This window comes from Lampris incognitus, chromosome 2 (assembly GCF_029633865.1).
Source record: "Lampris incognitus isolate fLamInc1 chromosome 2, fLamInc1.hap2, whole genome shotgun sequence".
In the NCBI taxonomy this organism is placed as follows: Eukaryota; Metazoa; Chordata; class Actinopteri; order Lampriformes; family Lampridae; genus Lampris; species Lampris incognitus.
Window position 1 is genome coordinate 48,986,061 of NC_079212.1, and position 14,743 is coordinate 49,000,803.

Here is a 14,743-nt window from a genome sequence, read left to right on the forward strand (position 1 = left end):
TCTATAACCTCAGAAGTATTGCTTATTAGTAGTACCGTCTCAATATGCTTTGCTTAGTATGGCCTTTATAAGGTGGTAGTACCACAAGAAGAGTTATTCTCCCTTACTAACACTTAATGAATATGGTCTGTTCTTACATAACAAAACACAAAACTACAAGTGTTCATAGTGTTAAATTACTGTAAATTAAGTTTTTGTTACTTAGAAAATGTTCCCCATACTAAAGTGACATCTTGATCATTACTAATTCACTAGTAATTAAGTTTTTTTATGTTCCCCATACTAAAGTGTTACCAAGTTTTCACTATGGTGAGTGCAGTGGCAAATGTCTGCATTTGTTGTATTTCACTATCCCCCTCCCCACTATTAGGAACAAGAGCATCATCAACAGGAGCTGAATGCTTAAATGGAATAAAAGGATTAATGGAATAGATTTCAATTCAATAACACCCCCAGACCCCTTCCTTCCTTCCTTCCTTCCTTCCTTCCTTCCTTCCTTCCTTCAAATAGTTGAGAAGTAGAATAGCCCATAGCTTGAAATAACAGTCTACTAGGAGTCTACTTAATGCCTGCCACCATGTGGATCCACCAGTTAGCCTGTACAGTCCAGCCCAGCTGCTCACAGACGGCGATCTGCTGGAGGAAGTGTTCTCTGGCGTCGGCTTCGCTCCGCTCCTCCTGTAGCGCCTCCCGCAGGTACCGCATGTCCTCTGCAGCACTCAGCCCGGGGATGCCGGTCAGCAGCATGAGGGAGAAAAGAGTGACCAGCAGACGAGAATGGCAACGAAGGGAGAGGTAGGCGTCAGTGCAGGTGTCCTGGAATGGACGGAGAACGGAACAGAATAAACCGTAAAGACAGACGAGATGAGATGGGATGGGATAATGTCAGTAACAAAACAATCACTGTGATGATTTACGCTTCCACGTTCCCACCTCGAGTACGCTCACTCGCTGAGACAAAAACACTCATTTCACCGCCTAAAAACACAGTCGTCACTGGCACTGTTAACATGGAAGCGAACTCACGAGCACATTCACACACCCCAAACCGGGCCTTCTCACCCTGAACCGCTGAAAGTAGAGGCTGGTCCGACCTTTGACCCTGCCCATCACGTACAAAAAGTCAGGTGTCAGGACAAATGGTACACGCTCCCTGCTCACGCCCAGAAAATGTTTCCTGCTGCCCAGGATGTGTCCAAAGTCTATATGAAACAGGTTCCCTGAAAAACAGGAAATACACCAGTATTATTCAGGGGGTCAAACGTTCATTCTTTCATTCACTGAAATCATTCCCCCCCAGTTGCTCCCTCACCAATCACCACACTCTCCCGAGCCATCCCGGTCGCTGCTCCACCCCCTCTGCCGATCCGGGGAGGGCTGCAGACTACCACATGCCTCCTCCGATACATGTGGAGTCGCCAGCCGCTTCTTTTCACCTGACAGTGAGGAGTTTCGCCAGGGGGATGTAGCACGTAGGAGGATCACGCTATTCCCCCCAGTTCCCCCTCCCCCCGAACAGGTGCTCCGACCGACCAGAGGAGGCGCTAGTGCAGCGATCAGGACACATACCCACATCCGGCTTCCCACCCGCAGACACAGCCAATTGTGTCTGTAGGGACGCCAGACCAAGCCGGAGGTAACACGGGGATTCAAACCGGCGGTACGTGTTGGTAGCCAACAGAATAGACCGCCACGCCATCCGGACACCCCTTCATTCACTGAAATCTTTGCTCATTAATTCTAATGTTCATACTCTTAATGAGGGGTGGCACGGTGGCGCAGTGGTTAGCACGGTCACCTCACAGCAAGAAGGTCCTGGGTTCGAACCCCAGGGTAGTCCAACCTTGGGGGGTGTCCCGGGTCGTCCTCTGTGTGGAGTTTGCATGTTCTCCCCGTGTCTGCGTGGGTTTCCCCCGGGGGCTCCAGTTTCCTCCCACAGTCCAAAGACACGTAGGTCAGGTGACTCGGCCATACTAAATTGTCCCTAGGTGTGCGTGCGCGTGCGTGTGTGTGTGTTGGCCCTGTGATAGTCTGGCAGCCTGTCCAGGGTGTCTCCCCACCTGTCACCCAATGACTGCTGCGATAGGCTCCAGCATCCCGTGACCCCCAATTGGGATATGTGGCTTGGATAATGGCTGGATGGATGCTCTTAATGTCTATGTGGACATAGTGGGACCTACCAGCAACCACATTGTAGACATCCTACTCTTTGGGAACCATATTCCAGTGCAAAACTGGCTGCAGTGCGCGCACACAAACACACACACACGCTGGCACGCTCGCACATGCACAGGCACACACATCCATATATGCACACTATCTACGTACTGAAAGAGATCCTTTGTGATTTTCTTGTGCATCTTTCTGTATCGATTCTTGCGTTTCGTAACTGCCTTGTTGAGTGTGTGTCAGTTTACCAAGTTGATTTGTTTGTGCACCTGTTGTAGCACTTCATGAATGAATAAGAAGCTTCTCTGACTGACTCTAGTTTTTAGATACCAGACCTCGGTACAGACTGATCAATCCAACAGCGTTTAGTACATCCATACCATGGTCTGTGATCATGATGTTGTCGTTGTGGCGGTCTCCAATCCCCAGCACATAGGTGGCCACGCAGTACCCGGCGCAGGACTTCACAAACCTCTCCACAGCCTGGTAGTGCTTCATGGAAAAGACAACATCAAAATCACAAGAAATCTCCAAGGCACTCTGTTTTAAAACAACTGAAATGCCTTTACTGTCATGGTATGGTCACATAAGACCTATAAAACAAACGCTGCCAGGGCGTCCGGGTGGCGTAGCGGTCTATTCCGTTGCCTATCAACATGGGGATCCTGGTTCGAATCCCCATGTTACCTCCGGCTTGGTCGGGCGTCCCTACAGACACAATTGGCCGTGTCTGCCGGTGGGAAGGTGTGTGTCCTCGTTGCTGCACTAGCACCTCCTCTGGTTGGTCGGGGTGCCTGTTTTGGGGGCGGAGAACTGGGGGGAATAGCGTGATCCTCCTATGTGCTACATCTCCCTGGCGAAACTCCTCACTGTCAGGTGAAAAGAAGCGGCTGGTGACTCCACATGTATTGGAGGAGGCATGTGGTAGTCTGCAGCCCTCCCCGGATCAGCACAGGGGGTGGAGCAGCGACCGGGATGGCTCAGAAGAGTAGAGTAGTTGGCTAAATACAATTGGGAAGGGATAAAAAGGGGGGGGGTGACCTTTGTCACCTTTTCGTTTGGAAGATGAGATGTGGCCAATGGTTTTTAACGTGGATGGGTTGCTGTCCATATAGTGTCTAGCAATAGGCTAATTGCCATTCCCTGTGCAGATGGCAGGTTTGTGTTGTGCTAGCCTGTCCTGTTCTTCATCCATTATCCAAACTACTTATCCTACTCAGGGTCACGGGGACACTGGAGTGTCTATCCCAGCAGTCATTGGGCAGCAGGTGTGGAGACACTAGCCTATAGATAACAAATAAGGTTTTACAATTAAGGAAATGATTATTGGTGGACTACTGAGATACAACATCCATAAACGTCTTGGTCTGTATAAGATTTGTGCAGTGGTTACACCAGGTACACTTGTAGGACCCCTTGGGTTCTGGACCCAATGTTGGGTGTTTGGTTGAAGATGGCTGTGTACCAGTTTGTCTTGTAGAGTAGGGTACCTTGGGATCCCCCAGGAGGAGCTGGAGGACATTGCTCGGGAGAGGGACGTCTGGATTGCCCTACTTAGCTTGCTGCCACCGCGACCCAACCCCGTAGAAGTGGCTGATGATGAGATGAGATGAGATGAGGTGACTGAAGCCATTTGTGGAGTTTCATTATATAGGAATCTTAGTTCAGCTCCAGAAATCCAACCATTTTCTTTTGCCTCCATGAGCATCTCTCTTACCTTTATTTTGAGAGACTCACTTGGATTATATGTCAGAGGTTGGTAAACTCTTGTTATTTAGTTGACGATGAGCCTCCCTGACATACATGTCCTTACCCCAAACCACAATAGTGCCCCTTTTCTGCTTTCTTGATGACAAGTTCATCATCTTTTGATAATGTTTCCAAGGCACTTTTTTTCTTTACGAGAAAGGTACAATGTTTTGGTGCCCTTTTGATCTTGAATAAGTTCTCAATAGAAAATTTCACTTTCACTTTTGCAAATGAATTTAATGCAGCACTTTGAACCAAGGAACAAAAGGTGGATTTAGGCTTAAACTGTGCTCTAAGGTTAAGAGTCTTCCGCTTCTGGTGTGGGAAGACGGCGGCGCAAATTCAAGTTTGCAGCTGCCTCACTCAGTACCGGTGTGGGAAGATGGCAGCGCGAATTCATGTTTGCAGTGGCCTCACCCAGTACCTTCCATGCAGTGTCTTTGTCCACGTCTGCAGCTTAGATTGTCTTCGTTTGATGGCTGGGAGAGCTCGTGCTGGATCGGCTGGGAGAGCTTGGTCTGCTATGTCCTGTGGGCCCAGGGACCACGGCCCTGCCTAGAGCTGTGTCCGAAGAGGAAACACCGAGGGTGGTCTGACAGGACACGGAAGCGGGGCAGGCTAAGCTAACTGCTAGCCCATGCAGACCGGCAGTTCCGATAACACCGAGGGCGGTCAGCTGGCGCTGACTGTGGTGTTTTCGGTGTTGAGGGTGTATGGCTGAGAGAGCTGGGGGAGCCTGGTTTGCTGCATTCGGTGGTCCCAAGGACCATGGCCCCTGGCAAGAGCTGTGCCCGAGGAGTAAACACCAAGGGCTGTCTGACAGTACGCGGACGCGGGGCAGGCTAAGCTAACTGCTAGCCCATGCAGACCGGCAATTCCGACAGTCATCATGGCTGGTGTTCGTTCTCCTGGACAGTGATTTAAAAAAACATTTTTTTAGTTTAGATATATGTGTTAGTTTGGATATATGTGTTCTTTTAGTTTTTGTAGTTTTTAGATGTGTTTTTGTCTTTGTGTTGCACTGCTGTGGGCTGGGGGAAATTATGTTTCGTTTCATTTCATGTGCGCAAGTGCATGAAATGAAATGACAAAGTGTTTCTGATTCTGAAGAGGCAGTCTGACTTGAGTCTATGGCGTCCACATAGACCCGAGTCTGTGTAGATGCTGTAGTATTTTGCTTGTACCACGTCTTGAGTTGTAAACTCCTGTAAAAGCGAAACAGATCAATCTTTGAATCAATTCCTTTACAGACTAAGTAGGGGCAAAAGATAATCCTTTGGAACGTACCAGAATGCTCTCAGACAAAGGTTTGCCAGAGATGTTGATCACGGCCCGTATCTGGTTCTGCTCTGTGTGCAAATGGGTTCCTGTTTTCTTTCTTTCCCTTTGCATCCTCCCCTTCCTCTGCCTCATCCTGGTCGACCTCCCCCTCCTCCCCCTCTTTTGGTCAGGCAGGGTGGTCATCTCCCGGCTGGACTACGGCAACTTCCTCCTTGCTGGCGCGCCGGCGTCAGCCATCAGACCTCTGGAGCTTGTTCAGAAAGCTGCAGCTCGTCTGGTGTTCAACCGCCCTAAGTTCTTCCACACAACTCCCCTTCTCATGTCCCTCCACTGGCTCCCAGTAGCTTCTCGCATCCAGTTTAAGACTCTGGTGCTGGCCTACAGGGCAGTGAAAGGAACAGCTCTTTCCTATCTCCAGGCCATGGTCAAGCCCTACACCCCCGTCCGACCACTTCGCTCTGCTGCCTCGGGATGCCTGGTTGCACCGTCGCTCAGAGGCCCCTGCTGCCGATCAACCCGGTCCCGGCTCTTTTCTGTGCTGGCCCCACAGTGGTGGAATGAACTCCCCACTGATGTCAGGACAGCGGAGTCGCTGCCCATTTTTCGGCGCAGGTTGAAAACTCACCTCTTCAAGAACTACTACCCTGTTACTTGTTCTTAGCACTTATTGTATTCACTCATTTAAAAAACAAAATCTCTTTCTTGTACTTTTACTTTAACACTGGTTTTGCTCTTAGATGCTTGTTTAGATGCACTTATGACCTCTGATGACTAGTAGTTCTCCTAATGTCCTACGTTAAATGCACTTATTGTAAGTCGCTTTGGATAAAAGCGTCGGCTAAATGACTGTAATGTAATGTAATGAAGAGCGTGCCTTGGAGTTTTCTTGTGATTTTTATGATGACATGTATCCCTGTCTGTCTGTCTGTCTGTCTACCATGAGCCACCCATTCTCCATTGTCGACCGTGTGGTGACTGGGATCAAGGCTTCTGTCGGCATTACATTCTGTATTTCCCACTGACCAAGGTCTTCAGCCTCAGAGACACTTCAGTTTGCCTCATGTTTTTGTTCATGACGGTTTCTGCTTTCAGTGGTTGATGAACAGCCACACACCCGTGAAGACCTGACCGCTGAAAACATGGTCTCTATTGAAATTGTCATAAGAGGGAGAAATTAATGTGCTGCTGTTCTTCAGCGATGGAATGGTAATGTTTAATCGTCAACACCTCTGTGTGGGAGTGTGTCTTTGTTCTTGCTTATATGACTGATTCTGCATCATTTCTGTCAGCTCTGGCTACGCATCGTTCTGCACTTTTCTCTCCATCTGTTGAGAGTGTGTGTCTTGAGTTTTTCTCCTGTGTGTATGAGAACTTGGTGCTTTCAGGAATCAGGAACCCTTTGTTTGTCAAAATATCGTTTCTCCCAGCCCACAGCAGTGCAACACAAAGACAAAAACACATGCAAATACTACAAGAATACACATACTAACACATATATCTAAACAAAAAAAATCTATCTATCTATATCTATCTATCTATCTATCTATCTATCTATCTATCTATCTATCTATCTATCTATCTATCTATCTATCTATCTATCTATCTATCTATCTATCTATCTATCTATCTATCTATCTATCTATATATATATATATATCACTGTCCAGGGGAATGAACGCCAGCCAAGATGACTGTCGGAACTGCCAGTCTGCATGGGCTAGCAGTTAGCTTAGCCTGCCCCGCTTCCGTGTCCTGGCAGACCACCCTCAGTGCTTCCTCCTCGGGTGCAGCTCTAGGCAAGGGCAATGGTCCTTGGGCCCACCGGACGCAGCAGAACAGGCTCCCCCAGCCGATCCAACGCCAGTTCTCCCAGCCAAACACCCTCGACACACCTCCCTGCACTCCACACGACGATACCAAAAGCACCAGTCAACGCCAGGCGAGCGCCCCGCCAGAATGCCCCGGTGTTATCGGAACTGCCGGTCTGCATGGGCTAGCAGTCAGCCTAGCCTGCCCCACTTCAGCGTCCTGTCAGACTGCCCTTGGTGTTACCTCCTCGGTCGCAGCTCCAGGCAGGGCCGTGGTCCCTCGGCCCACAGGACATAGCAGACCAAGCTCTCCCAGCCGATCCAGTGCCAGCTCTCCCAGCCATCAACTGAAGACAAAACTTAAATACAGACGTGGACAAAGACACTGCATGGACGGTACTGGGTGAGGCCGCCGCAAATGTGAATTCACGCCGCCATCTTCCCACACCGGAAGCGGAAACCTTCTACGGGGCTGCATGCCATTGAACTGGTGGTGATGCATGGAGGCCATGCCTGCTTTGTGGAGGCATCTGTGGAGGATGCCTGACGTGCTGCTAGGGGGAAGACTGTCATTTCAGTTAATTTATATCCTGTATTGTGTTGCTACAGCTTGTTTAATCTTCAAGTGCCTCATCGAGCAGTTATGTAAATCTGTTACTGATTGTCTGCTCTGTCCGCTCTGTCCATCCTGCAAGAGGGACGAGGGGTTGAGTTAGTTGCCTTTGAGTACTCTTGATTAGCGTTTAATGATTTCATGGAGACGTTTCTGATTGGTTTTCCGTTCTGCTGTTTTTTTTGGGATTTTTTTTCTCCCTTTTTCTCCCCAATTGTATCCGGCCAATTACCCCACTCTTCCGAGCCGTCCCAGTCATTGCTCCACCCCCTCTGCTGATCCGGGGAGGGCTGCAGACTACCACATGCCTCCTCCGATACATGTGGAGTCGCCAGCTGCTTCTTTTCACCTGACAATGAGGAGTTTCACCAGGGGGACGTAGCGCATGGGAGGATCACGCTATTCCCCCCAGTTCCCCCTCCCCCCAAACAGGCGCCCCGACCAACCAGAGGAGGCGCTACTGAAGCGACCCTGACACATGCACACATCCGGCTTCCCACCCACAGACACGGCCAATTGTGTCTGTAGGGACGCATGACCAAGCCAGAGGCAACACGGGGATTCGAACCACCGATCCCCATGTTGGTAGGCAACAGACTAGACCACCACGCTACCCGGATGCCCCTGTTCTTTCTTCTTTTATCACAAAATGTAAATTTTACTGCTCTACTGCTGTCTCCTTGTTTACATACCTTGTTTTTCTTTGTATTGCCACAATTGTGTCCATACTGACAACCACATGTCTTTTTAAATAGAACTCTCTCTCTCTCCATTCTTCTTGTCACATGACTGAGGAGGCATACCCAGATGCTCTCAAAGTTGAAATATGTTCTTTCTACGGGCACCCTGAGCATGACCAGCAAAAAAGATGCAGAGGAACGCGTGCATCTCATTATCACAACTGTGACCTCAACAGCCGCGCAACTAATCATGCCTTCCGCATGGTTCCATTCAAAACAATTTTATGCTCACAGTAAAAACACGCTCTGTGTAGACAAGTAGCCGCAGATTTTGCACCGCCAAGAGCCTGTTGCCTGACACACGCCATTCTATTTGGCTGTGAACATGGTTTTGGTTGTTTTTGGTGTTGCCATGTGGACTGCGGGGAGATGTGTCGATGGTGTCTGGCTAGGAAAGGTGGCACTGAATCGGCTGGGGGAGCCTGGTCTGCTGCGTCCGGTGGGCCCAAGGACCATGGCCCTGCCTGGAGCTGTGTCCCAGGAGAAAACACTGAGGGCGGTCTGACAGGACGCGGAAGTGGGGCGGGCTAAGCTAACTGCTAGCCCATGCAGACCGGCAGTTCCCAGAACTTGCTGGAGGGACTACATGTCCAATCTGGCCTGGGAACACCTTGGGATCCCCCAGGAGGAGCTGGAGGGTGTTGCTGTGGAGAGTGACGCCTGGAGTGTCCTACTTAGCTTGCTGCCACCACGACCCGACCCTGGAAAAGCGGCTGAAGATGAGATGAGACGAGACCGGCAGTTCTGACAGTCACCCTGGCTGGCGTTCGCTCTCTTGGACAGTGAAAAATCTTTTTGGATATGTTGGATATATGTTTTTGTTGTTCTTCTAGTTTGGATATGTGTTTTGGTCTTTGTGTTGCACTGCTGTGGGCTGGGGGGAAACTATATTTCGTTTCATTTCATGTATGCAAATGTATGAAATGAAATGACAAATGTTGCTGATTCCTTTGTCACTTAGTCACTTTTTGTTACTTTTGGGTAAACTATGGTTTTCTCACTTCCATAGGGACACCCTTTAAACACGCCACTCTTACTCACAACCTATACAAAGCCTGTCTATCCCCCATGCTACAGCAGTTGTTGAATGGGATGGCCCAAACAATTACTACTGTTCCTGTTTTGAAAGGTAATATTATGACTGCCCGTGGAGCCAAAGAAGTGGCAAGATCTGCCCCAGTCTATATAAACCTCAGTGTTTCTGAAGCTAAACCAAGCCATGATACACAATGACGTTACTCTCATCCAAGACAAGGCTGATGTTGCTGAGCACAGGTTGTGGGTCTCTCAGAGATGTAATGGAGACGTCACAACAGCTGCATGGTACCTGAACCTTCTCTTTTCTTGTGGCGTGCTCAAGTCACGTGGCGGGTATCAATGTTATATTATAAGCACAATAATCTTTGTTCAACAAAATCTGTCAAAAGTACAATCCAGGTCAAACAACTCTTAAGTACATTGTCAACTCATTCAAATTCATGTGGACCTTTTCAAAATGTACAAATCGAATCCCTTCATCTGCTCAGCTGAGAAGGTGGCGGTCGTGGTTGAAACATGTAGGAAAGTTCCGCTGTGGGAAGATGGCGGCGGCCTCACCGGGTGCCGACTATGCAGCGTCTTTGTCCATGTCTAAGTTCGTGTCTTCGTGTGATGTTATTTTGTTCGTCGATATTTTTTCGTTTAATGGCTGGGGCAGCTGGCATTGGACCGGCTGTGGGAGCCTGGTCTGCTTTGTCTGGTGGGCCCAGGGACCACGGCCCCTGCCTGGAGCTGCGCCCGGGGAGGAAACGCCGAGAGCGGTCTGGCAGGGCGCGGAGGCGGGGCGGGCTGAGCTAACTGCTAGCTCATGCAGACCGGCAGTACCAACAGTCATCCTGGCTGGAGTTTGTTCTCTGGGCAGTGTTATTATTTTCTATTTTTTATTTTTTTGACTGCGTTGCAGAGTGGACTGTGTTGTTATCTTTTTTTCTTCTTTTTTTTAGCTTTGTTCTCTCTGTTTTTGTATGTATTGGGACATTTTAGATGTGGTTTTTTGTGTCTCACTGCTGTGGGCTGGGGGAAACGAAATTTCCTGTCTCTGTGTATGAAAGTACGCCTAAGAAATTACAATAAATGCTTCCTGATTCCCGACTTCTTTAGTGACCAGCTATGTGTACTCTGACAGACAACCTCATTTTACAAGACAGGAGATAAAACAACGTTTCCCAGCCCCTCTGCTCCCTGACAAGTTATAACAGAGGGACTGGGAAACTTGAGTCTTCTCTCAAAGATTTGTGTATTGTCCTTCACAAGACAAAAGATGAGAATGTGGAAGAGCTTACTGCATTTCAAGCACTTTTGATTGCAGTTGCTTTTCAATACCTTACTGATCCGAGTTTCTTCTTTGGCTTCTTCCCATTCCTGTTCCTTCTCCTTTTATCATTCCTGTTCCTTCTCCTTTTATCATTCCTGTTCCTTCTCCTTTTATCATTCCTGTTCCCTCTCCTTTTTATCATTCCTGTTCCTTCTCCTTTTATCATTCCTGTTCCTTCTCCTTTTATCATTCCTGTTCCCTCTCCTTTTATCATTCTAGTTCCCTCTCCTATTATCATTCCTGTTCCTTCTCCTTTTATCATTCCAGTTCCTTCTCCTTTTATCATTCCTGTTCCCTCTCCTTTTATCATTCCTGTTCCTTCTTTTATCATTCCTGTTCCTTCTCCTTTTATCATTCCTGTTCCTTCTTTTATCATTCCTGTTCCTTCTCCTTTTATCATTGCTGTTCCCTCTCCTTTATCATTCCTGTTCCTTCTCCTTTTATCATTCCTGTTCCCTCTCCTTTTATCATTCCTGTTCCTTCTCCTTTTATCATTCCTGTTCCTTCTCCTTTTATCATTCCTGTTCCCTCTCCTTTTATCATTCCTGTTCCCTCTTCTTTTATCATTCCTGTTCCTTCTCCTTTTATCATTCCTGTTCCCTCTCCTTTTATCATTCCTGTTCCTTCTCCTTTTATCATTCCTTTTCCTTCTCCTTTTATCATTCCTGTTCCTTCTCCTATCACCATTTCTTTTTTTCTTCCTCTTTCTGTTTCCTTACTCTATACAGTAATTTACATACCTTTTTTCTTTGTATTACCATGAGGAAGTATGGTTCTATTGTTCTCCCTGTTTTTATTTATACTTTCATGATTCCTGTTGTTTGTTTTTTTAATCCAGTAAATCCCCTTGTAAAACTTGTTTTGGAAAGCTGCTATATAAAGTTTATTATTATTAAGTGACAGAGCTGGCAGCAGCTTCTCCTGAATGAGAAGCCCTCTGTCGACTAAAACACAAATCCAGTTTTGGAAGCTTATCTTTCTTTCTCTCTCTCTCTTTCTCTCTCTCTCTCTCTTTCCCCCTCTCTCTCTCTCTCTCTCTCCCATCTACACACTTTTGTTTTCTTTTCAGTGCAACAGTTCTGTGCTTATATCTGGAAGACATCCTGCTCCTCCTCGCTTACAGAAGTTGCAGTGTTTTTTTCACTTGCTAGCTAACTATGCCACTTTCCCAGCAGTCTCTGGCATCATAATGAAAAAATAATGTAATAATGAAAATAAGTAATAATGAATTTCTTTTATTCCTTTTTTTTCGTCTACATGGTGATGGTGGTCATGTGGCTCAGGTCCTGGGCTGTTTCGGTGGGGTCTGGACACTGCTTGGCATCCTCCTCATCATATTCTTCATATGTTCTATAATTCCATTATAATTCTGTTATCCTCTTTCAATGTTGTCTTGTGTAAATTGTGTAAACACAACATCCTTTGCACGTTGTCGGTCTTGGGGGAGAGATCCCTCTGTTGCTCTCCCTGAGGTTTGGTTTCCTCCTATTTTTTCTCCTTGTTAAAGGTTTTTTTTTTAAGGGAGTTGTTCCTTATTCAATACGAGGGTCTAAGGACAGGATGTTGTGTTGCTGTAAAGCCCCCACGAGGCAAATATGTAATTTGTGATATTGGACTTTACAAATAAAATTGACTTGACTATATTGATTGGTCTTTGATGATGGCTTAGGCTGTGTGGTGACTGTTAGTGAGAAGAAATCAGAGAAACTATGACTTATCAATGCTGTCAAGCTCAGATTCATCAGTCTGCCAGATTCATTAGTCCTTCCACCACTCTAGCTGGGGTAAGCTTCATCTTTGTGAAAAGGACAGACAGTGGTCATTGTCCCTGCATTGATCATCGTGGTCTCAACAGATAAGATCACCGTGCTGCAAGGAATTACAATTTGCAAGTTTCTGTGAGGAACGCCAACTTTCTCCAAGTTAGGCCGATGTAATGCTTACCACCTTGTCCACATCATGGAAGGCAATGAATGGAAAACTGCTTTCAGCACACCTAACTGGCACTATGGATACCTGGTCATGTCCTTAGGCCTCAGCCATACATCTGCTGTTTTCCAGGTCCTAGTCAATGATGTGCTGTGTGATATACTGAGTTGTGTTGTGTTTGTTTATTTAGATGACATTCCCCTCTTTTCCAGGTCCTTCTTGGAGCCTATGTAGCATGTTTGCCACATCATCCAAAGATTCCAGAACCACCACGTGTTTGTCAAACCAGAAAAGTGCAACATGTCACAGCCATCTCCTTCCTGAGGTTCATCATCTACTATGGCAATATACAGATAAACTTTAAGAAGCTTAACCCCACCCTACTTCGATGAAGCAAGTACAATGCTTCCTTGGATTCCCACATTTCTACTGCCACTTCATCAGAAGCTTCAGTGCCCTGGCAGGCCCCCTTACTGCTCTCTCAAAGAGTCCCATCTCCCACTTCATCTGGTCTCCTGAGGTACATGAGGCATTCAAAGACCTTAACTGGCACTTTACTTCAGCACCTGTCCTGGTAAAACCCTGATCTTTTGCTGCCATTCTTCACAGATGGATGCCTGGATGCCTCCTATGTTCTGTCTTACCAGCCCTAAAGACCGAAAGCTGACCAAAAGGCTTCTTCTCTCTGTGTCTGAGCCCAGTGGAGAAATTATGACAGTGGGGATCGAGAGGCATTGGGCAACATGTTTGCGCAGTGCTTAGCATGGTCACCTCACAGTAAGAAGGTCCTGGGTTCGAGCCCCAGGGTAGTCCAACCTTGGGGGTCGCCCAGGGTCATCCTCTGTGTGGAGTTTGCATGTTCTCCCCGTGTCTGCGTGGGTTTCCTCCGGGTGCTGCGGTTTCCTCCCAAAGTCCAAAGACATGTAGGTCAGGTGAATCGGCCATACTAAATTGTCCCTAGGTGTGAATGTGTGTGTGTGTGTGTGTGGGGGGGGGGGGCCCTGTGATAGCCTGGCGGCCTGTCCAGGGTGTCTCCCCGCCTGCCGCCCAATGACTGCTGGGATAGGCTCCAGAATCCCCATGACCCCAAGAGCAGGATAAGCGGTTTGGATAATGGATGGATGGATGGACAATTATCAAAAAAATGCTCTTGACGCACATGACAAACATAGAAAACACTTGCAGTGTATGCTAGCCAAGCGGATGCCAGACAACCCATCAGGCCCGCTTAACATCTGGGCAAGACCGGCAAATGCTTAAGAGTCACCAGAGTATAGAGAAGCTCATTAACACAGCCTACCACACTGTAAAGAGTGAGCAGCCCTTCACCACTAATGAAAAGACGATCGCTCTTCTAAAGAAGACTGGAGTGGATGGATGGGCATTTATTGAAGTATAAGATCAAACATAATCTGTTCAGGATTCAGGATGAAACTAAATTTACTTCATTTGGGTGGGCCATCACAGAAAAATCTGAGTCCTTAACTGCTATTATCCACTTATATTTCCCATATGGTATTTAGTCCCTACAGTGTTAATTTACCAGAAGGCAGTTAAGAATGCCTGATCAGCACACTTCTCTGAACTAATATCAAGAAATAACAATCGATCGCAACATCCTCTTATATTGCGTAGAGACTTGGATTGGCATCAAGGGCTCGGCTCTTAGCTTATTATGCTCTTCCCTCACCAACAGAACTTTTTCTATTGTTCCAGGTAACTCTAACTCCTTGGTGGCTCAGCTCAGTTGTGGTGTCCCTCAAGGCTCAGTTCTTGGCCCCCTTCTCTTTTCTATATACATGCTGCCCCTTGGCCAGGTTATTCAAAATCACGATGTGCTCTACCATTTTTATGCTGACGACACTCAGTTATACATGCCATTAAAACCCACAGATCCTAGCACCCTAACAAATCTCACAACTTGCCTCTCTGACATTCAATTCTGGATGTCTGAAATTTTTCTCAAATTTAACGATGATAAGTCCGAGGTCATTCTGTTTGGTCCCGAGAATTCCATCAGCTTCTTTGTTACTAATCTTGGTGGTCTATGAGGTAGTCTTAAGCAGCCTGCTAGGAATCTTGGGGTGATATTCAATGCTAG

General features: G+C 47.3%; 1 protein-coding gene across 1 annotated transcript in view; it reads right to left on the reverse strand.

The window, feature by feature from the left end:
- Nucleotides 1-558: 558 nt before the first annotated feature.
- Nucleotides 559-14,743, reverse strand: part of si:rp71-17i16.5 (phosphatidylinositol 4,5-bisphosphate 3-kinase catalytic subunit gamma isoform) — a 34,649-nt gene continuing 20,464 nt past the window's right edge. Inside the window, exons 11-13 of the mRNA XM_056299937.1 lie at nucleotides 2,550-2,661; nucleotides 1,063-1,220; nucleotides 559-816 (exon numbers count right to left, since the gene is read on the reverse strand). Coding sequence (XP_056155912.1) covers nucleotides 559-816; nucleotides 1,063-1,220; nucleotides 2,550-2,661 — 528 coding nt within the window. The remainder of the gene's footprint in view (nucleotides 817-1,062; nucleotides 1,221-2,549; nucleotides 2,662-14,743) is intronic.